This window comes from Lepus europaeus, chromosome 18 (genome assembly GCF_033115175.1).
Source record: "Lepus europaeus isolate LE1 chromosome 18, mLepTim1.pri, whole genome shotgun sequence".
NCBI lineage: Eukaryota > Metazoa > Chordata > Mammalia > Lagomorpha > Leporidae > Lepus > Lepus europaeus.
Genome location: NC_084844.1, coordinates 60018934 through 60043279, shown reverse-complemented (window position 1 = coordinate 60043279; position 24346 = coordinate 60018934). Strand labels below are relative to the sequence as shown.

At 42.0% G+C, this 24346-nt stretch overlaps 1 protein-coding gene across 3 annotated transcripts in view; it reads right to left on the bottom strand.

Moving 5' to 3' along the window:
• ULK2 (unc-51 like autophagy activating kinase 2) overlaps nt 1–24346 on the bottom strand; it is an 85496-nt gene that overhangs the window by 33043 nt on the left and 28107 nt on the right. For all 3 annotated transcript variants that reach the window (XM_062175519.1, XM_062175521.1, XM_062175520.1), the window contains 4 exons: nt 16392–16439; nt 15979–16067; nt 9719–9890; nt 2122–2182 (listed from right to left, as the gene is read on the bottom strand). In XM_062175519.1, coding sequence (XP_062031503.1) covers nt 2122–2182; nt 9719–9890; nt 15979–16067; nt 16392–16439 — 370 coding nt within the window. The remainder of the gene's footprint in view (nt 1–2121; nt 2183–9718; nt 9891–15978; nt 16068–16391; nt 16440–24346) is intronic.

Genomic DNA, 24346 nt, shown 5'->3' with positions numbered 1-24346 from the left:
TTAATTTTAAAAACTTTTAAAAAAAAAGCATGTATTATGCCATTTATATAAATCATGCAAAAAAATCTACATATCGCTTATAACAGTATAGACATATATGTATGTGTGTGTGTGTGATTTCAACTGACTTCATATTTTGTTTCTCTCAACAACTGTTAGGGGATTGGCACTGTGACATAGTGGGTTAAGCCACTGCCGATATCCCATATGAGCACTGTTGCAAGTCCTGGCTGCTCCACTTCTAATCCAACTCCCTGATAATGTGCTTGGGAAATCAGCATATGATGGCCCAAGTCTTTGGGCCCCTGCCACCCACCTGGAAGATGCAAATAGTTTCCTGGCTCCTGGCTACGGCCTGGCCCAGCCCTGGCCTTTGTGGCCATTTGGGAATGACCAGTGGATGAAAGACCTCTCTCTCTCTCTCTCTCCTTCTCTCTCTGCAACTCTGCCTTTCATACAAACAGTTAAAAGGCAAAAATGTTAGGATTTAACAGAGTTGAAGGAATGAGTATATAGGTAATGACCATATCTTTTATCCATATTTTACTTTTCTCCAAACTTTGCAAAAACTCTTTTTTCTTTCAATTTGAAAAGCAGACTGACAGAGAAACAAAGAGACAGAGATCCTCTTCCATCTACTGGTTCACCCCACATATACCTACAAAGCCAAGGCTGAGACAGGAGCCTAGAACTTCACCTGTGATTCTCACATGGGTGGTTGAAACCCCTTGCTGCCTCCAACAGTGTGCACAGCAAGAAGCTGGACTGGCAGTGGAGCTAGAATTTGAACCCCAGCACTCTGATATGGGACATGGATGTCCCAAATAGCAGCTTACCTGCTGCACCACGATGCTCACACCCTATCTCATGTTTAAAAGAATGAAAAAATATGATGTAAGCAAGACATAGGACTAACAAGTCATAGGTCCTTGTTTGCTCATGGAGATACTGATTTAAAAGCAATTTATGTGTACCAAAATATCTTTCTGTGAACTAGGAACTAGTTAAGGAATTGTAACCCAGGCAGAAGGAAATGCGTAAGAGGAGAGATGGCACCAAGGCGGGAAAGGAAGTTCACTTTTTGTTTACCCTAAACCCTCTTATCATCAGGCTCAGCAAGGCAGGGTCAGGAGAACAGCACTGAATTCCTTCCTCTTCCCTTGGAACCAAAGGAATCCACCCAACCTTGTATCAGCATTCTAGTAAGGTCTGCTCGAGGAACCAGTTTCTGTACTGCTTGGCTCACAGCAGGAATGGAATAGTGACACAGTCAGGCCAAGGAAAACAGCTGTGAACTCCTTAATAGCAGACTCTGGATTTCTGATGGCAGGCACCAGGGGGAGCAAGAGATTAAGGACAGAGGAATGTAACAGACTTGCAAATTTCTGAGAACAGGAAATTAAAACACTCAGAAGCACCTGTGTTTATCTGAATAAAAGCAAAGATACATTCCCAAAGAAGACACTTTCCAGGAATGGTCTGATGGGTCCCATAATCTGTAAGCACCGTGATAGATGTTTAGTCTTCCCCTGCACATAGCCAGTGCATAAGAATGGGAGAGGTAGCTGTTTTGTCAAATGCCCAATTTGCAAAAAGAGTTCACAAAGAAACCAGGAAGAGGCAGGCATTTGGCTGGGCAATTAAGACACCGATATCTCCTACTGGAGTCCCCAGTCAAAACTCCTGACTCTGGATCCTAATTCCAACTTCCTGCTGGTGCACACACTCTGGAGGGCAGCATTAATGCTTCTAGCTGGCCCTTGCCACTCACATGGGAGACCTGGATCAAGCTCCTAGAAACCAGCTTCGACCTCAGCCTGGCCCTGGCCCCAGCAGGCATTTGGAGAACGAGCTGTCAGGTGAGTTCACATGCACGCTCGCTCTCTCTTGCTCCCTCTCTGTTGGTCTGCCTCTTAAATAAATTAAATGTGTCTTTGTCTATCAAATAAATTAAATAAGAAGTGTTTTTTCAAAGTTAAGATGATAGATTATATGTTTTATTAATAATTTTAATGAGAAATTATGTAACTACAGATATTAAATCAACAATAAAAACTTCTATAGCCTTAATTCAAAATACCAAAATATGAAGAATTGTTTATAGATTTTATATACACATACCATCCACACACCAAGAACTCATTGGAAGCACGTCTTCCAGCAGTTCCAGAGGGCATATCATCTAAAGGAGAAAAATAATATAATTAGTCCCACCATACCACCTGCTTTAAAAAATGCAAACTTGTTCTGACATTATTATCAGGAAACACCCTGACACAGCATGCATGCATTTCCTGTCTGCTTATGCCGCAATTGCGTCCATGAGAAAGAACAGAAGCCTGCACCCAGCTGCATACACAGCCTGCAGCTCTTCCAGTGCTAGCACTTCTATAAGAACACCTGGAGCCTTCTTCAAGGTCAAGTGACATACCTATTGCAGAATTTATGTATCTTCTTCAACGTGTAACACACACAAATATGTGCTACCATTTTTATCAGGTTTCTTTTCATTTCTCACTGGCAAAAGGTTATTTTTTAAGTCTTTGGAATAACTTATTTGTATTTTCCAGTTCTTTAATTTTTAATTTCAATTTTATTTGAATGGCAGAGTACAAGAAAGACAGAAAAACAGAGAGAGAGAGAGATGTTCAATTCACTGGTCCTCTCCTCAAATCCCTGTCACAGCCAGGGCTAAGTCAGGTCAAAGCCTAAAGCCCAGAACTCAGTCTGAAGAGGAAGTTAGGCTGTGACCAGAGACAAGGGAGAGACAAGACCCTTGAGGAGGGCAGATGTCCTAATCTCTATTTACTGTAACCCCTGCTCCAGTTCCCCAGGGTGCTGGCTTGTCTGGGCAGTCACCTAAATCTGTTCCCTGTAGGTGCTGGTATGTCGGGGTAGGTATCCTAATCTCGGTTTTCTGCAGCCCTCCTCTCCGCCCTCATCAAGTCTCCATGAGTGTGACCTGAAGTTCCTCATCAGTGGTCCTGAGTCCTAAGGCTGTAACGAAGCCCACCAAGACTGTAACTGTTAATGCATTCTGATAAACCTAGAAATATTTTAAGAAACCTGCATCAGATGCCCAGTCTTGGGAAAAGTTTCCACTGGGCACATCGACGTTAATAAACCAGTTCTGCTGATCCTCCACCCAGCCTCTAGTGCCTGTTTGAAGGGGATTTCTCCAATCCAGCTTTCTGTAACAGTATCAAGGACCCAAGTACTTGAGCCATCACCCGCTGTCTCCTAGAGCGCACACTTACAGAAAGTTGGATTGGAAGCAAAGGCAGGACTCAAACCCAGGCACCACGGCACGAGATTCAAGCATCTCAAGTGTGGCTTAACCATCGGGCCACACACCCCAAAAGTTTAGAGGGTTGTGCTAATTTCATTGCACACATAAGCTCTGTAGCTTTTACTGAACACTTTTGCATGTAAGGATACTTCAAAAAGTTTGTGAAAAAATGGAATTAAAAGGTTAGTTTCTTTTGGTACAATAATTTTTGGAATCCATGCATAATGTTTTCATAATACACGTTTTCCTTGAACTTTTTGCAGACCACCCATACAGTACATATATAAAACCAGAACTAATTATATAACAAAGTTTAATGTAATCTAATGCTTCTGCATTACATTCCCTCAGGACTTGCAAGAGTTTTTGGAAAAACTCAGCACATGCCAAAGTCATCTTCATCCACCTCTGAGTTAACTGTAAGGGAGCAGAACACAGCTCAGATCTCAAGGGACTCCTATCTCTATCACTGTTGTGTCACTATATCATATTGTCCTCTGTAATTTTAAACACCTGTAAAGGAATAATTAATATACCTTTATTAAAGTTAAAGTAGAATAGCAATGTTAATCAAATAATATAAACTTTAAAAATTGGGCAGGCGCTGCAGCTCACTTGGCTCATCCTCCACCTGCAGCGCCGGCACCCCAGGTTCTAGTCCCAGTTGGGGCCCAGATTCTGTCCCGGTTGCTCCTCTTCCAGTCCAGCTCTCTGCTATGGCCCAGGAAGGCAGTGGAGGATGGCCCAAGTGCTTGGGCTCTGCACCCACATGGGAGACCAGGAGGAAGCACCTGGTTCCTGGCTTCAGATCGGCATAGCGCCGGCCATAGCGGCCATTTGGAGGGTGAACCAACGGAAGTAAGACTTTCCTCTCAGTCTCTCTCTCTTACTAACTCTGCCTGGCAAAAAATAAAAAATAAATAAAATAAATAAATATAAACTATGCTGGCCGGCGCCGCAGCTCACTAGGCTAATCCTCTGCCTGTGGCGCCAGTACTCCAGGTTCTAGTCCCGGTTGGGGTGCTGGTTCTGTCCTGGTTGCTCCTCTTCCAGTCCAGCTCTCTGCTGTGGCCCAGGAAGGCAGTGGAGTATGGCCTAGGTGCTTGGGCCCTGCACCAACATGGGAGACCAGGAGGAAGCACCTGGCTGCTGGCTTCAGATCAGCACAGCATGCCAGCTGTAGCGGCCATTTTGGGGGTGAACCAATGGAAGGAAGACTTTTCTCTCTGGCTCTCTCTCTCACTGTCTAACTCTGCCTGTCAAAAAAAAAAAAAAAAAAAGACAAAAAAATAAATAAACTATGCTACTAACCTATATTCAAAAGGGGGAAGAAAAATCACAAATATCCCTTTGAATACCCCTAAATAGGAATCCGGAAATGCATTTACTTGGCGCATCTCATGAAGCTTACATTCTAGTAGTACAAAAACACATATAATAATGTCATATACGATGGAAGTATAACAGAACATAAATCAGGGTAAGGGATCAAAGAGCAGTGGGGTAAGCAGGGGCCTCTTACATTTTGGCTTCTACTTTTATTAATATGTAATACTTGTACAATTGTATGGGATATAATGCAGTATTTCAACATGTATACAGCAGAACTGATCAAGCCAGGTAATCAGCATTTCCATTTCCTTATCATTCCTTTATATTTGGAGTATACAGTTAATATACATTATTATGAACTACAGTCACCACACTGTGCTACTGGCTGACAGGTATCAAATCACAGTAAGGACAGAGTCTATTTTAAAGACATTAAATAGCTGCCTATCGGAGAATGGAGGAAACAGAGTAGAGGAGGCAAGGATAGAAGCTAGGTTTCACTAAGTATATTCTGTCTTAAACTTTAAGTCTGGAGTTATACATAATTATAAAAGAAAATGAAATCAGAAAAAGAAAAAAAATTTCCTGAAAACCAAAAGTAAAACAAAGTAAAGGAACCTAACTGGTTATGTATCAATTTGGTAGTTTAATCATCAAAAGGAAATTATTTCAAGTGACCTTAAAACTCAAATCGTTTACTGCATATTCCTAATGAGAGTATCCTAAGAACCAAAAGATCCACAAAGGATTTTAAAAGTGGTTTTTAACAGTCTCATTTCACGTGGTATTTGTATCACTATTTTGATACTATATTGTTATTGGAAAATATAAGGAAAGAGGAGAGATGAGCAAAGAGAACAAACTAAGTTCACAGGGTGAAAGAACAGAAAATTCCACAGCTACAAAAAATCTGAAAGTTAGAAAATTGATGGACAAGGAGTATTTGACTAAGTAGACCCAAGAAGACAGAATCCTTAGCCAGCCATTAGTCCTAGAAGTAAACCAATTTATAGCACACAGCCCCAAAAGATTGAGTAATTAGTAGAGCCATATAACTCTCAAAGTGGCATTTAAGGTAGAATTAAAAAGAGGATTATTTGAAAGTCTATTTAGAAGCAGTAAGAATACAGTTTTGATTTTTAAATGCTTATGCATTTATTTTCATCTAGTTGAAAGGTAGAGCAAGAGAGAGAGATATCTTCTACCTGCTAGTTCATGTTCCAAATGCTCACAACAGCCAGACCTGGGCCAGGACTAAGGTGGGAGCCCAGGACTCCATCCAGGTCTCCCACGTGAGTGCCAAGGACCCAGCTACTTGAACCATCATATGTTGCCTCTAAGGGTGCATTAGCAAGAAGCTGGATCAGAAGCAGAGGTGCCAGGACTCCAACAAGCACTCTGATAAAGGATGTGGGTGTCCCAAGTGGTGGCTTAACCTGCTGCACCATAATGTTCACCCCAATTGTGTACTTGTCTTCAAGACTTTTGCTAGATAAGATTATAGCTGCTCATGCCACATGGGGAAAAATGGATAACTATGTAAGACAATGGATATGTGAATTAGTTTGACCATAGTAGCCATTTTATTATATATACTTACCCTGTTACTATATATGTATCTTTTATTGTATATTCAAGCATATACAATAAAATTTTTCAAAATACAGAATTTTTTAAAATGACAGTATTTCATTTCCTCTTCTCAATTCTATGCAGACAGTCCTGTTTACATAGAGTTGAGGAGAGGATCTTTAAAAAATGGATGTTTATATTCGGGACAGAGGAAAACAAGGTCTCTAGATGGCAGAACACTAAGAATGAATGGCGAGGGTACTCCAACAGAGAAAAAAGGCTGGTGGTGGAGAGTAAGTAAAACCTTACATTGACTACTGAGATCTCCAAACTTCTTCAAAGCAGTGCCAGGTTATACTCTTTAGGCAGAAGACTTGATCAGTCTTCTTTGGAGTGGCCCTCCAAAAAGAAAACAGTCTAAAGAAATGCCCCACCCATAGAACCTAGTGTAGAGCTCACTTACTGATAATAAGCCCCACCTATACAGAACTTACAAAATTTTTAAATTCTTCATTTTTAATTATGATCATATAAAAAAAACAAAATATTGCACCTTGAAATAAGAATATTCAGAGTAAGGAAAGAAAGAACTCTGAACATTTAAAAACATGACAGCATAAATGAAAAACTCAATAGAAAAAAGTTAAACAAGAAATATAGGAGTTCACTGTTTTAGACTAGACAACAGGCCCCAAGAGAACAGGCTAAAGAAAAAATGGAGTCACGTGTTAACAGTAACAAGCTGCAACTAAACTGCTCAGCTTATCTTCCAAGAAACATTAGAGAGAGAACAAATTTTCCAAATGGTTCAGTTTCAATTGGCACTATAATGAAGTTACCTAATCCTTTCACAAAAAAGTAACCTAAAATAACCTGATGTTAACCAATCAATTGCTTTCCTATTTTTTCTGTCTCCTCATTCCCACCTTATAAGGAAAAATAACTTTGAAATGATATTCCCTTTTAGATACCTGTTTGGGCTTTCTTCAGGCTTTTTCCTTCTTAAAAAAAAATACCCTTCTTGGGGCCGGCACTGTGGCATAGCAGGTAAAGCCACCGCCTGCAGTGCTAGCATCCCATATGGGTGCTGTTTCAAGTCCTGGCTGCTCCACTTCAGATCCAGCTCTGCTATGGCCTGGGAAGCAGAAGATGGCCCAAGTCCTTGCACCCACGTGGGAAACCAGGAAGAAGCTCCTGGCTCCTAGTTTTGGATTGGTACAGCTCCAGCCATTGCAGCCAACTGGGAGCAAACGAACAGATAGAAGATCTCTCTTTCACTCTGCCTCTCCTCCTCTCTCTGTGTAACTCCTTTTCTTTTTAAAAAGAAAACAAAAAAAACACCCTTCTCTGCTTGGCTCATTAGAACACTTAATCAATTTTATTGAATGAAGTGTCTCCCAATTCTAGAAAGAAAAATAAAGCCCAAGTGGGCATTTGAAACAGCAGTGAAGACACTGCTTGGATCTCTCTTTTTCTCTCTGCCTTTCAAATAAATACTTTAACTTTACAACAATTTTTTCAAGATTTATTTATTTATTTGAAAGTCAGAGTTACACAGAAATAGAAGGATAGTCAGAGAGAGAGAGAGGTCTTCTATCTGCTGGTTCACTACCCAATTGGCAGCAATGACTAGAGTTGAGCCCATCCAAAGCCAGGAGCCAGAAGCTTCTTACGGGTCTCCCACATGGGTGCATGGGCCCAAGCACTTGGGCCATCCTTCACTGCTTTCTCAGGTGCATTAGCAGGGAGCTGGATCTGAAGTGAAGCAGCCAGGTATTGAACTGGCGCCCATATGGGATTCCAGCACTGCAGGTGGAGGCTTAGCCCACTATGCCACAGTGCCAGCCCTGATTAATGGTCCTAATAGACTATTTTTTCAAATATCTATTTATTTTATTTATTTGAAAGAAAAAAATAAACAAGGCAGATAGACAAAGATCTCCCATTTACTGGTTAATTCTCCAAATGCCCACAACAACTGAGACTAGGCCACTTTGAAGCCAGGAGCTGGGAGCTTGATGAGGGTCCCCTCTGTGTGTGGCAGAGACCCAGCTTGAGCTATCACCTGCTATCTCCCAGGGAGCACATTATTCCTAAGCTGGAATGGGAATGTATCCAATACTAGAACTCAGGAACTTCAATATGGGATGCAGGCATTCCAAGGAGCATCTTAACTACTATGCCAAAAGCCAGCCCACAACGTTGTAATTATATTCTTTGAAAAAATTACCAAGAAAACATCACAGAAATCTTCTAAAAGTAGAGCAGTAAGACCAAAAGATGGAAAACCAGACAAAAAAGAAAATCAGGAGGGGACTCAGAAGGTCTTTGTTACATATTACTTTTAAACTCTACAGATGTTTTAAATATCTTATATGTAGGATATAACTCACAATAACATTTTAGAAATTAAAAATAAGAGTGTGGCCAACTATAACATATGCCATGGAGACATCAAGAAAACAAAGACTGAGAACTGACCATGAGGTTTGGCAGCACAAAGACCTGGATAGGAGCAACTTTAAAAAACTTACAGCAGCACAAAAACACATAGGTAACTAGAATAAAAACAAAAAGATATGAGTGCTTTTAATGTAGAAAAATATAAAAATGTATAGAGACACATTTTTAAAAGTCCTACAAACAGGCCGGCGCCGTGGCTCAACAGGCTAATCCTCCGCCTAGCAGCGCCAGCACACCGGGTTCTAGTCCCGGTCGGGGTGCCGGATTCTGTCCCAGTTGCCCCTCTTCCAGGCCAGCTCTCTGCTATGGCCCAGGAGTGCAGTGGAGGATGGCCCAAGTGCTTGGGCCCTGCACCCCATGGGAGACCAGGAGAAGCACCTGGCTCCTGCCTTCGGATCAGCGCGGTGCGCCGGCCACAGAGCGCCGGCCGTGGCAGCCATTGGAGGGTGAACCAACGGCAAAAGGAAGAGCTTTCTCTCTCTCTCACTGTCCACTCTGCCTGTCAAAAAAAAAAAAAAAAAAAAAGTCCTACAAACATGGAGAAACAATCTTGTTTGGACGATTCAACACTAGAGATCCTGACTGTCCCTGAATATGAGTAAGTCTACAGAATCACTGGGATTACATCAAAATCTCTCAACTATTTTTGTCGGATTTATCAAGCTGAAATTAAATTATATCAAGGGGCTTCAAAAAGTGAATGGAGGGGTACGGATATAGCATGGCAGTTAAGATGGCCACATTCCATTTCACAGTGCTTGGGACTGAGTTCTGGTTTCTCTCCTAATTCCAGGTTCCTGCTAGCTTCTTTATTTCTTTCTGTTTGAATACAAATAGAATTTGAGATTATTTCAAATAAAGCTTTTTATGTAACTTCAGAATGCAAAATTATTGTTTTATAATAAAACATGATTGTAGGTGTAAAATTCTGATAATTAAAACTAAATAAAATGCCCATTTGAAAAGGTGCCCTACACAAGAAAGTGTGATATAAAAAATTTTAAGAAGTGCTAGTTTAGTAAATTAACAAATATAATGTGTATAAGTAGAAAAGATTCTCACATGAGTGGTCTGACGAGATGTTGTGTGGAACCAAAACAAAGTCATCCGTGTCACAAGAAGAGTTCTTGCTACTAGTACTGGCAGAATCTTTGGACACTTGTAGATAGTTGGGAGGACCCAATGGTGGGGAAGATAAGTTTTCTTCCTGAATATGCTGCATATCTGGAAGGGACTAAAATTAACAAAATAAAATTAAAACTGGCCTAATGCAAGTACAAATAGTCACTCAACTAAAGAATGTTTTGTTTCATAAAACTGGGAATAAAGTTCAGGTCCATCTAAGATTTCAAAAATTCTCTTTGGAAAATCATTCCTTTAGAAAAGCACAGTTTAAAAATGTTCACAAATACTTCCAAGACGTTTTCCAAAAATGACACATTAAATTACATCATAGCATCTATCATATGCACATTTCTGCCTCTCCTCAAGATTCTGGAAGGTTGCATTTTTACCATCCCAGTCCCCCTCCCTCAGCTCATGGTCTAGAAAATAGACACTAAATACCAGAAAAGTCCAGAAACTTTAATGACATCCTGCACACATAAAAAAAGTTTTAAATCGACAATGAAGAAAACACTACAAACAGGAAACCAAAAAGACCATCTGTGTGTAAGAGAAGACACAATCAAACAGGCTACCCAAACTTTAGAATGTTATTTACACTCACAAAAAGATTTAGAAAACCTTACAGGTATAGATATGTTCCTTTCGATTTTGTTTTGTTAGGGGATGGAGTTGGTTTGTTTGGGAGAGAGAGGATAGGAAAGAAAAAAAAGCAAACAATATATTTAGACAAACAGTCAATCCATGTCACAGAAGAGTATGTCACTGGCTATGTGTCTTTTGGTATTGGCCTAGTTCAAGGACTCCAGTGAAAACTCTAATGGAATGCAGTATTACACAATGATTTTCTGAAACAATTAACTTCATAATTTGTTATGTTTAAGTCCCAACACCCTGTGGCATCACTGGCTTTTTTAGGAAAAGGAAAATTGCCACATAATGCTCTTCAAGTCTTAAATACCTAACTCACTGCTGCTGATCCTCTCTAAATTACCATTCTACTCTGGCGTGTGTGACACATACATAACATAAAACTCCTAAACACTTTTTGAAATATGTGTTTATTTACTTGAAAGGCAGAATGACAGAGACAGAGGGAGGGATCTTCCACTTGCTGATGCATTCCTCAAATGCCCACAACAGCCAGGGCTGGGCCAGGCCAACACCAGGAGCCCAGAACTCCACCCGGGTCTCTCACATGAGCGGCAGAGGCCCAAGGCCTTGAGCTATCACCTGCTGCCTCCTAGGATGCATCAGCAGGAAACTGAATCAGAAGTGGAGAAGCCAAGATTCAAACCAGGACTCTGATATGATGTGCAGGCATCTCAAGTGGTAGCTCACTCTGCTATGCCATAACACCCACCCCCATAATCTTGCCACTTTTTGAAGAGATTTTTATACAAAAAGGTAATAAAGAGAATAGAAGATGGAAGGACTAACATGACTGAGCATCAACCATGGGTTAAGCTCTCTTCAGAGTTTCCCATGTGTCAGCCCTACTCTGACAAAACTCAGATGGTCAAGTAATCTGCCAGAAACCACAAAATTAAAAAGTAATCAAGTTGAAATGTGATTCCAAATATCTAACTCCACCGTATCTTTTGTTTAGGCACGGGCTTTCTCAATTTCTTCTTCTGCTACTTATGAAGCTATCTGCATCCTGGTCCTTTTTCATCTGAGTGAGACGTTCTACAGTCTTTTCTCCCCCACCTCAAGGGCTCTGATAAACTCCGCTGCATCCTCTCCTCCTGCTGTGGCTTTCCCCACCGCCCTGTCTGCCCATCAACAGGTTACATTTTCTCTCATGTGAAATCCCTAGAGCCCTTTCTCTTACTTCTTAACACAGATTTTTTACATTATCAGTCCTCACTGACTCAATCCTCACTTTCTGTAGACCACTTAACCCATCATAATCCTCTTTCTGCTTTCAATCCTTTGACAGAATGTCTTTTCCTTATTTAATTTTATTTGAAAGGCAGAGTTACAGAAGAGAGGGAGGGAGGGAGACAGGGGGAGAGAGAGAGAGAGAGAGAGAGATGGCTTCTATCCACTGGTTCACTTCCCAAATGGCCACAATGGCCAGAGCTGCACCAATCCAAAGCCAGGAGCTTCTTTCAGGGCTTCCATGCAGGTGCAGGGGCTCAAGGACTTGGGCCATCTTCTACTGCTTTCCCGGACCATAGCAGAGTACTAGATCAGAAATGGAGCAGCTGGGACTTGAACCGGTGCCTATATGGAATGCTGACACTGCAGGCGGAGGGTGGTTTTCCCCGCTATGCCACAGCGCAGGCCCCCAGAATGGCCTTTATTGAGCTCACCAACAACTCCCAACTGCCACATCCAACAGACATTTCCTCCACCCTCAGGGGCTTTGATTCTCTGCCACATATATACCACGGATCATTCTGTCTTGACTATCTTTGCCTTCATCCAATGACTCCATTCTCTCTTATTTTTCATCCTACTTCCTGGGGTTTCATTCCTGTTCTCTTTTGTGGGTACAAATTTCTCACTTGCCCCTTGAAGAGGAGGAGATGGAGGGTACAGAATTCCCCTCGGTGCCACCTGGGCCATCCACTCTGTATCCTTCCCCTAGTGACCACTCTAACTCTATTTCTAACAACCATGTGTCCAGTAACCAGTCCTCTTCAATTTTTACCCCAAGGCTAGTTCCTTCTAACAAGCTCAAAACCCAGGTTCTCTTGTACAGACAACATGCTGTGCCTGGGGGCCGGCACTGTGGCGCAGCAGGTTAAAGCCCTGGCTGAAGTGCCAGCATCCTATATGGGTACCAGTTCTAGTCCTGGCTGCCCCTCTTCTGATCCAGCTCTCTGCTATGGCCTGGGAAAGCAGTAGATGGTCCAAGTCCTTGGGCCCCTGCACCCATGTGGGAGACCTGGAAGAAGCTCCTGGCTCCTGGCTTCAGATCGGCGCAGCTCCGGCCGTTGTGGCCATCTGGGGAGTGAACCAGCGGATGGAAGACCTCTCTCTCTCTCTCTTTCTCTCTCTATCTCTGCCTCTCCTCTGTGTAACTGACTTTTGAGTAAATAAATAAACCTTAAAAAAAAATGCTGAGCCTGAACTTGATTAATTCAGCACTTTTCTACTCCAAAGCCTTGCTCCCATGTTCTGTCACTGAGCGACTTCATCAGTCACCATTCAACCACCAGCAGGGTCTCCCTCCTCAAGTTCCAAGTTCAAATGTCCTCTAAGACTCAAACTCTTTCCCTCCATTCTACCTTGCCCCTCCTCTTTTTCTACTGCTTAGTCTATAATAGGAATAATAACAATAACAGCAACCACCTCAGGTTGTTCTCCTTCCTCTAACAGAGAGACGCAATCCCTGGTGCTACTTTGGAAGAATCTAGATAAAACACACAGGCTCACATCACTTCTCCATTTACAATCATCCTAAGGGCCAACCACTGCTTGAAGGATACAGTTTACACTCTTGCTCAGCACTCAAATCTTGGCTTTATTTTTCTCTCACTACAATGCCAGAGCTCTCTACTTCCACTAGACTGAATTACCCAAAGCAGCCTGATCCTTTCTGCAATTGAAGAAATGCTCTATATCTGAGCAGTCTAATATGGTAGCCAGCAGTAGCAGCTACTGAGCACTTGAAATGTGGCTGTTGTGAGCAAAGAACCAAATTTTAAATTTAAATTAATTAAGGCAAATTTAAATGTGAATGTCTCCAGGGGATGAGAAGAGTACCTTCAGTGGGTCAAACTTCTATTATCCATGTGCAGGGATTCCTATGTCTGCAACAGCACATTTTTACTAATTCCTCTTGTTAACTCTCTTCAAAACTCAGCTCAATCTTCTCCTCTCAGCAGTCCTTGGTCTGATGCCCCTTATCCACATCTCTGAAGACACAGACACTTCTAATAGTGATCGAGTTTACTCACCTCTTGTCCACACCATTAAACTAAAAATCTCTTAAGTAAGCGGCCTGGTCATGTCATTCATTAGTATAAACCAAAATTCACACAAAGCAGGCATTCAACAAATGTCATGAAACATAATAGGTATTCTAAAGAAATTTTTATCACCTAAATAGCATTTGATTCATAGTATCAAAACAAAAGGAGTGATCTGGAGTTTTGTTGTTCATTATATTTTTTTGTGTTTCAAAGATTCTTCTGAAATAAATAATCAACTATATGTGCATGAGAACATAAAGAAAGAACGTTATACTACATGCCTGTATCAACTCTCAGTATGAGAGTCTGTATCGGCCTTTAGACCAAAGATGTCCAGGTAAAATCATCTCACTTTTGGCAGTCTCTTAACTACAAGCTCTATCAAACCGTTCTTTTTTCTAATCTCAATAATTAGAGATGATAAATGCACCTGAATTCCCTTTTATTTTCACTTCAAATATTAGTTTTAAAAAGGCCTCCTAAAAATGGTTTCCACCAAGGTTTTTAGCATCCAAATATGCCTCCCTACTCCCTCCTGCCCCTCCCCCTGCTCTGCCCCTCCTCCCACCTGCTCTGCTCCTCCTCCCCCTGCTTTACCCCTCTTCCCTCCTGCTCTGCCTCGAAGCCCCAGGCTAGCTCTTGCTTTGTTTTCTCCTTTCAGGGCTGCCCCAATCAATAAAAATCCCATCATGCCTGTCAGTCAAAGCAAATTTCCCATTCAATGTGTTACTGAGCTCTCTTTTTCTGATCCTTGTCACTGGTCTGATTGGAGGCCTTGGCATCTACCATCCTCCAGGATCCTTTATTCTTGTTCTCCCACAATCAGGTTCCTCCCTGTGGTTACTTTCTGAGACACAAGCTTTGCTTTTGAGGCTAGGTGTCACAATGTATGGGGAAAATGTAAACTTCACAGTAACAGCTACAATGTATTGAGCACTTACCTGCAGCCAGGCACCAACACCCCAGGAGCCAAGGGTGATGAGGCCTAAGTTCTAGATAAGGAGACCTTGATTCAGCACGCCAACTGACCTTCTCAGAGTTAAGCAGGCAAGCAGAGGGCCAGGACTGAGCCCAGTCTGCCTGACTCCAAATCTCCAAATAAAGTCTCTCCCCAGTGAGTTCCAAATCCACAGGGGTATTTTTTTGTAATATTCCAGACTCACACAATAAAAACAGTGTTATTTTTCCTCTTAATTTTTCAAATTGACAAGAATATAACAGAAGCCTTATTAACACACCACTTCTTCTATTTGGTTTGAATTTGCAGAATTGTGTAAGAAAGGGATTTTTTTGTCTTTTGTGGTATTTTGCCATCTGCTTGCAGGAGGCTGTTTCCACATCTGCTATGACTATGGGTACCAGGTTTTCCTGGAAAATAATAATAGCAGCTGCTACTACCTGAGTACTTACTGTGTGCTCACTAATCCTTAAAGAACCCCATAAAGTAGATAAATTAGATTTACTTTACAAATGAGGAAACTGGCTCAGAGAGATTGTCACTTGTAAAGAAAGTAGCAGCTCCCAAGCCCCATGCTCTTAAATCTGAATTGCCTCAACCAGCTAATCACACAACTGCCTCTCTTCCTGACTCCCCAACCTTCAGCCAGCAGAATTTAAGAAACGCACATGTGCCAGGAGAATGTGGAAAATAGAACTCCTACCACAGGAGCCCAGCACCAGCAGCTTGTGAAAGAGCCTTAAGGTCACAAAGCTGCAACAGACTGGAGAGAGGGTCAGTACAAAACCCTGGGTGAGTAGGGTAGGAAGAAGTTACCAGAAGCTCTCAGGTTCAGGAAGAAGCACTTAAATGAGAAGGAACACAGTCATGAAGGAAATGGCTTATAACTTGAGGGAAGGAAGAAGTCTGAGTGGAAGTGAGGACAGTAATTACAATTATGTGAGACCAAGCCAATAAAATCTGGCTCAGACATTTATAATATATGGGTAAAATAAATATTGCCTATCTACCTGTAATGGGTACTCTTTGTTTTCAAGTACCATCCCCAAAATCTCACAGAACATAAAAAGATAGCAGTACCATACTCACTGTTCAAAGGAAAATGGACCAGAGAGGTGACATTTCTTGCTGAAGCTTACATAGCTAAGTAAGGGCAGAGGTCCATTTGACCCAACTGTAACGCTTTCTCCTGAACCTCAGTTTCACTGTAAACACTTCACACTAAGCACAATTCACAACATATTTGCAGGTCTGTATGTAAATAGATGCAACAGCACTAAATCCGAAATCTCTTTAATAAAACCAGAACTTACTGGTGGAGAGGCAAAACGACAAGATGGAGAGCTGCCACAGGAGCTTCCGGAAACAGAGCCAGCATACAGAGGCACTGGAACTGGGCAAGCTGGGGGAAGAAACCGACAAAGAGCTCTGTCTCTTCTTTGAAGTGCAGTTACATGACCAATAGAAAAGCCCATCAAAACCACTACACCTTGATGCTGATCACAATTTTGTATTTACCTACTTATTATAGCTTCCATGGATCAAACTAAAAATGAAGCAATCATTGAAATTTTCAACTTGGATTTGAAAGGAAAAACAGAATTGTCATTAAATAAGCCCAATTATAGGTATGTAAGAGAACCTCAATGAAATCTTGAGATGCACAACAAAGTGCACTTATTGTCTGCATTGATTCAAGTAAAAATGCAAAACACCAAGTACTCACATTTTTTTACTGGAACTTGCTCAAGAAAAGGATGGCTAAAAAATGCTTCTGTAATGAAAAATCAGAATACAATCTTTAAACAGCCATTGACTTGTGGATAGACTAATCTCAATGTAGTCAACATGTCTTAAATCATAAATAATTAACTTCTTTATATAGCTTCCATTTCCTTTAAATGTAAAAGTGCATTATTTTTATAATACAAAAAGTGGTTATAATTCTTAGTAAAATAATTCAAGTGTGAGTTCTCAAACCATTCGTTACCAACCCAGGATACCCGATCAGAGGCTACTCTGGAAGATGTGTTCTCAAGTGTGTGTCCACAGGAGAACTGCCATCACCTTGCCCTTGCTGACCACATAAGTCTATGAAATATGGCGATTGTTAATTGTCCTAAGAGGAAATCAAGGAAGCTTAATTGTAAAATGAATACTCTCCTTGCAGCCCAGAAACATACTCCTATAGCTGGCTTTACATTTTTTTGGAAAAACTATTATTTCATTTCTTTAACTGTTCACCAAGGTTAAAACCTGCACAACAGGCCTGCTAAGAAGAGATAAACAAGCAGGTATAAATGGAAATTTATTATTTACTTCACTTTCTTGTGTGTTTAAAGTATTTCATTATTTCTTTTAAAATCACAAACTTTCAAAATCTCATTTATCATTGTATCTCAGACTTTTACAGTAATTGTGTATGTGACTATCTGTGCAAGGAGAATAGCACAGTACTAACATGGAGAGATTTAAGCAAGATCAAGAATAAGCTTAATTCGGCCGGCGCCGTGGCTTAACAGGCTAATCCTCTGCCTTGCGGCGCCAGCACACCGGGTTCTAGTCCCGGTTGGGGCGCCGGATTCTATCCCGGTTGCCCCTCTTCCAGGCCAGCTCTCTGCTATGGCCCGGGAAGGCAGTGGAGGATGGCCCAAGTGCTTGGGCCCTGCACCCCACGGGAGACCAGGAGAAGCACCTGGGTCCTGCCATCGGATCAGCACGATGAGCCGGCCGCAGCGGCCATTGGAGGGTGAACCAACAGAAAAAGGAAGACCTTTCTCTCTGTCTCTCTCTCTCACTATCCACTCTGCCTGTCAAAAAAAAAAAAAAAAGAATAAGCTTAATCCTATTTAGTATAAATTATCTTCTATTCTAAAAGATCTCATGAGTTTTACTGAATTACCCAAAGCCTCTTAGAGCAAATGTCAATCATAACCCTTGTTACAGAATACCAACATGAAAGGTTTTGAAGAGAAACATGAACTTTCTACTTTAGGTATTTTTTAGAACAAAAATTTACACACCTACACAAACTCATAAATTCCAATTTGACATTTAATATTTTCACAAGATACAATGGGAATGAAATAGATATAAATAAAGTAGGCTGAATGCCAACAACAAAACCACTTTTCAAGCCATTTATTATACCATTGAAAGTATGCAAATTTTTCATACAATCTTTAATTAAAACTATTATCCATGAATATGTTGCTTCACTACTGAACAATATTTCTCATGGTTCAGAGCAACCATCAGTTTAATTTCTCTTCTGAAAGATAAAAGTATTTACCAACATATACCTACCTATGACTGATGAGAATAAGACTAAGAAGAACAATCTTTAAAAAAAAAAAAAGACTTGAAAGGCAGATTTACAGAGAAGAAGGGAAGGGGAGAGTGAGAGGGAATGAGAGGGAGAGAGAGAATGAATATGAATCTTCTATCCACTGGTTCACTCTCCAAACGGCCCCAATGACAAGGAATGGGCCAGACCAAAACCAGAAGCCTGGAACTATGTCTCCCATGTGGATGGCAGGAACCCAAGTACTTTGGCCATTTTTGTTGCTTTCTCAGAAGCATTAGCTGAGAGCTGGATTTGAAATGGAGCAGCCTGAGGGGCTGGCACCATGGCTCACTTGGTTAATCCTCCACCTGCAGAGCCAGCATCCCATATGGGTGCCGGGTTCTAGTCCCAGTTGCTCCTCTTCCTGTCCAGTTCTCTGCTGTGGCCCAGGAGGGCAGTGGAGGATGGCCCAGGTCCTTGGGCCCTGCACCCGCATGGGAGACCAGGAGGAAGCACCTGGCTCCTGGCTTCAGATTGGCGCAGCACTGGGTGAACCAACGGAAGGAAGACCTTTCTCTCTGGCTCTCTCCCTCACTGTCTGTAACTCCACCTGCCAAATAAATTTAAAAAAAAAAAGGAAAAAAAAAGAAAAGGAGAGGCCTGGACTTGAACTGGTGCCCATATAGGATAGCAGCTTCACAGGCACTGTCTTAAACTGCAACACCAGCACTGGAAAGAATAATTTTTAATTGTCTACATAAGATGGATTAAGAACAAGTCAGAGAATTTTTCCTCAAAGAGGAATTGAAACTATAACAAGTTTGGGGATAAATGTTTTTTCAAAACCTTCAAGAATCACATAAACCCTAAAAATGTGTCCCAAGTTCTTTCACTTCATGTGAAGTGGTAAAATATCATTTGAAGGGAAACTATGATAAGTTAAAGTACTTAGAGGGAAACTCTTAGCTTTATGCTGATAGAAGACAGCCCCAAATCAAGGACCCATCTTAAAAATCAAAAACTCTAAGAAAGCTGCATCCACTACTGTAGGCTGTGCAAGGCACTGTGCTTGGGAGAGCAGCCTGCTGACAGCTGAGCTGCCACAGAGTGTGTATTCACAAAGGGTCACCACACACAAAGCTGCCTCTTCCTGAAAGCCCATCTTGGAGGCCAAAGTCCTTTCTACAGGAGTCTGCAGTGTCCTTTTTTCCTCCTTCCCAAATCTTTTAATGGTCAAAGAATTGAAAATACCTGGAATGCAGCTTAAGTATCTGAGAACTTTCTTTGCAAAGATATTCAGGAATCTGGACGTTGGCAAACTACCCAGTCCCCCCTACCCACCCCCCCACCCCCAGTTTTTTCTTATTCCTAAGCACAGCACAAAAAGTCACCTTCCAGGGCATCAGTACCACTAGTGGTACTTTCTTGGACTGGTGTAGATCTTTCTAATACTAAAATCCAAGAAGAGTAAATGGGGGCCATCGTCGTGGCATAGGTTAGGCAAGCTGCCTGTGACGCCAGCATCACATATCAGAGCATTGTGCCAGTTCGAGTCCCAGCTGCTCCACTTCTGATCCAACGCCCTGCTGATGCGCTTGGGAAAGCAGAAGACAGCCCAAGTACTGGGCCCCTGCTACCCATATGGGAGTTCAGCCCCAGCAGTTGCAGCCATCTGGGGAGTGAGCCAGTGGATGGAAGATCCCTCTTGCTCTGAACTCTCCCCATCTCTGTTACTCTGCCTTTCAAATAAAAAAAAAAAAAAAAAAAAAAGTTAATTAAAAAAAAAAAAAAAAAAAGCAAATGCCTTACAGAAACTGAACACTATCTGAGTAAGGTGACTTTCCGACTTCATAGTGGTTTAAGAAATATCTTTCATTCTAATACAGGTATTTTCTTGTTTCCCTTCATTTACCTAAGTATAATACTTTAAAGAAAGAAAATTTATCAAAATGATGAAGTACATTATAAACAAGAAATAAATATAAGGATTCTAGGAAGATGGCAGAGGATGAAGCACCAGGAACCTAGCTCCCCCTCTACAGACAAAAATAGCACTGGCAGACTCTGCATGATGCCACTATTTTGGAACTCTGGAGTATACCAAAGGCTTGCAACATCTAAAGGAAGGCTGGAAGGCCAACTACAGTTAATTTCTATACATTTCAGGCCTTAGCACAGTGGCAGCTACCCAGTGCTACAGCGGGCAGCTGCGCATTTCTTCCTGAAGCATACATGCTTGCAGGAGCCTCGGTGAGCACAAAGGACTTTGTCCTCTTTACTGGGGATATGTACTTTGACTGTTAATTGCTACTTTAAAAAAGATTTATTTATTTATTATTTGAGAGGCAGAGTTACAGAGAGAAGGGAGAGATAGAAAGATCTTCCATCTGCTGGTTTACTCCCCAGTGGCCGCGACAGCTGGAGCTGAGCTGATCCAAAACCAGGAGCCAGGAGCTTCTTCCAGGTCTCCCACGTGGGTGCACAGGCCCAAGCACTTGGGCCATCTTCCACTGCTTTCCCAGGCCAAAGCAGAGAGCTGGATTGGAAGTGCAGCAGCCAGGACACAAACTGGCTCCCATGTGGGATGCCGGCACTGCAGCCAAAGGTGTAACTTACTTCTGATCACATAAGTACAAAGAGGTGGTGGCCACTGTTGTAAGCCCCTCCCTCCAGCTGAAGTGACTACCAGGGATTTAAAGATCTACTGCACTTTTTTTTTCTTTAATCTTCAGAGACAACAAGGCAGAAAGAAACAGAAAAACAGAGTGCTCCCATTCACCCATTCATTGGCTCACTCCCTAAATGCCTGCCATGGCCAAGGGTGGGCCAAGTAAAAGCTGCAGGGAACTGAGAACACAATCCAGGTCTCCCATTTGGGTGGCAGGGATCCAATTAGTTGAGTCATCACCACTGCCTCCCAGGTTCTGCTTTAGCAGAAAGCTGAATTCAGGACCCAGGACTCCAACCCAGGTATTCCAATATGGGACGCGGCCATCTTAACCAGTATAAGCCAAATGTTTCCTACTCTTCATTTCTTTCACTTTCCCTTTACAGTAGCCAGGCAAGACTAGAACATTGAAAAGCAGCTGCATATACAGGAAAAATCACAAAGTGGCTGTCCATGCCCAGGAAAATGCATAGGCTCAGGAGAGACTCCCAAAGACCTTTACTCTCAAGACTGCTCCTTGGCACAGAGACAGTCTATAACAATCAAAAAAGCAAAAATAGTAACAAAAAACTCTGGGAAAGGGCAAGAATATGATTTCTAAAACTACCACATTAGATGTGCACTGTCCAGTTTTTTAATCCAAAATCACAATGCACCCAAATAAGGAGGAAAATATAGAGGAGGCATTGAGGCATAGTGGGTTAAGCAGCCACCTGCTATGTTGGCATCCCATATAAGCACTAGTTAGTGTCCCAGCTGCTCCATCTCTGATCAAATTTCCTGCTACTGGGACTGGGAAAGCAGTGGAAGATGGCCCAGGTGCTCGGGTCTCTGCACTCACATGGGAGACCTGGAGGAGGCTCCTGGTTCTTGCCTTCAGCCCAGCCCAGCCCCAGCTGTTGCAGCCATTTGGGGAGTGAACCAGCAGATGGAAAATCTCTCTTTGTCTCTTCCTCTCTCTATAACTGCCTTTCTTTTCCTTAAAAAGAAAAAACAAATTTATTAATTTGAGAGGTAGAGTTAGAGAGAGAAGGAAAGACAGAGATCTTCCACCTGCTGGCTCACTCCACAAATGGCCTCAACGGCCGGAGCTAAGTGATCCAAAGGCAGGAGCCAACAGCTTCTGCAAGGTCTCCCATGGGGGTGCAAGGTCATCTTCTACTGTTTTCCCAGGCCTTAGCAGAAAGCTAGACTGGAAAAGGAACAGCAGACATGAACCAGCACCCATATGGAATGTCAGTTCCCCCAGTGAAGGCTTAGCCTACTATACCACAGTGCCAGCCCCTACAACTCAGCCTTTCAATTAAATAAGAGGAAAATATAGCCTATGGAGAAACTGTGCCTAAAAAAACTTGAAGGCAGACCTACTCAAGAAAGACTATTTTTTTAGATTTATTTTATTTATGTGAAAGCCTGACAGAGAGAAAAGAGATGAGCTCAAGACCTTCCATCTCCTGGTTCACTTCCCAAATGGCCATAACAGCTGGAGCTGGGCCAGGCTAAAGCCACAGGAGTGGCAAATACATGGACCATCTTCTGCTTTCACAGGCAAATCAGCAGGGGCTGAAGCCAAAGTATAGCAACCAAACCTCAAACCAGCGCTCTACTATGAAATGCCAGCTACACATGCCCACTGCGTCACAATGCTGGCCCCTAGATGGACTTTTATAAAAAAATTATTTATTTTACTTGAAAATTACAGTTACACAGAGAGAGAAGGAGAGGCAGAGAGAGAGTAAGAGAGAGAGGTCTTCCATTGATGGTTCACTCCCCAAATGGCCGCAATGGCTGGAGCTGAGCCGATCCGAAGTCAGGAGCCAGGAGCTTCCTCCAGGTCTCCCACATGGGGCCCAAGGACCTGGGTCATCTTCTACTGCTTTCCCAGGCCATAGCAGAGAGCTGGATAGGAAGTACAGCAGCCGGGACTCAAACTGGCGCCAATATGGGATGCCAGCACTGCAGGCGGCCGCTTTACCCACTACACCACAGCACCAGCCCCCCTAGAGGACTTTAAATAAGTGTCTTGAGGATGCTCAAAGAATGAAAAAGAAGATCTAGATAAAGTAAAAAAATTATATTTTAAAAAATGGTTATATCAATAGTGATAGAAAATCTAGGGGCTGATGCTGTGGCATAGTGGGAAAAGCTGCCGCCTGCAGTGCCAGCATCCATATGGGCACCGGTTCAAGTCCCAGCTGCTCCACTTCCAATCCAGCTCTCTGCTATGGCCTGGGAAAGCAGTAGAAGATGTCCCAAGTCCTTGGGCTCCTGCACTGGATTGGGAGACCCAGAAGAAGCTCCTGGCTCCTAGCTTCGGACTGGAACAGCTCCAGCTGTTGCAGCCAATTGGGGAGTGAACCAGTGGATGGAAGACCTTTCTCTCTCTCTGCCTCTCCTTTCTCTGTATAACTCTTTCAAATAAATAAAATAAATCTTTTTTTAAAAAAAGAAAATCTAAAGTGGAACTGTGGCGCTACAAAGTACAGTAACTAAAATGAAAATTCACTAGAGGAATTCAAAGGCAGACATGAGGAAGCAGAAAAAATAATCAGCAAATGTGAATAGAGGACAATAAAAATGAGGAACAGAAAAAAGATATTAAAGAAAAGTGACAGTGCCTGAGCAACAATGAGGACATCAAGTGGACCAAAATATGCATTGTGGGAATCCTTGACAATGAAGGGACAGAGAAAGGAACAGAGATTAAAAAACCATTTAGAGGCTGGTGCTGTGTCATAGTGGATAAAGCCGCTGCCTGCAGTGCCAGCATCCCATTTGGGCACCAGCATATGGGTCCCAGCTGCTCCACTTCTGGTCTAGCTCTCTGCTATGGTCTGGGAAAGCAGTAGAGGATGCCCCAAGTCCGTGGGCCCCTGCACTTGTGTGGGAGACCTAGGGGAGGCTCCTGGCTCCTAGCTTTGGATCGGCACAGCTCTGGCTGGTGCAGCCAATTGCAGAGCAAAGTGAACCAGCAGATGGAAGACCTCTCTTCTGAGTAACTCTCTCCGTGTAAATCTTAAACACATATGCACACACACACACACACCATTTATATACACCTAGGCCATCAAACACCACAGCTTAGCCTAAACCCCCTTAAATATACTCAGAACACTTTTATTAGCCTACAATTGAGCAAAAGCTTTTAACAAAAGCCTACACTTTGTAATAAAGTATTAAATGTATCCCATAATTTTTTAATATTCGACTGAAAGTGAAAAGCAGAAGAGCTGCATGGTGCACTTTCACATTACTCTAAGTAAGTTAAACCATTTTAAGTTGGAGACCATATGTATATCCTACATTTATCTCTTTTCTTCCTCTGACTTAAAAGAAATTAGATAAAATGATAAAATAATAACTGTAAAATTATACTGCTGGGCTTATAACATATAAAGACTAATATATATGACAATGATAACACAGAGGCAGAAGGAATGTCATCCATACTGGAGCCAAAAAAAATGACACTAAACAGTACCTTGGTCACAAGAACTGAAGAGTATCAGAAATGATAACTATACAAGTTAATATAAGACTCTAATTTTTTTTCTCCTTCTCCTACCTTCCCTAAAAGATATAAACACATACAAAGCAATAGCTACAACCTGCATGTATGAGACTATAACATAGCCATAATACATATGACAATAAGAACCCAAAGACAGAAAGAAACAGAGCTATATTAGATGGACAAAGTTTCTGTATGGTCCTGGAATTTAACTAA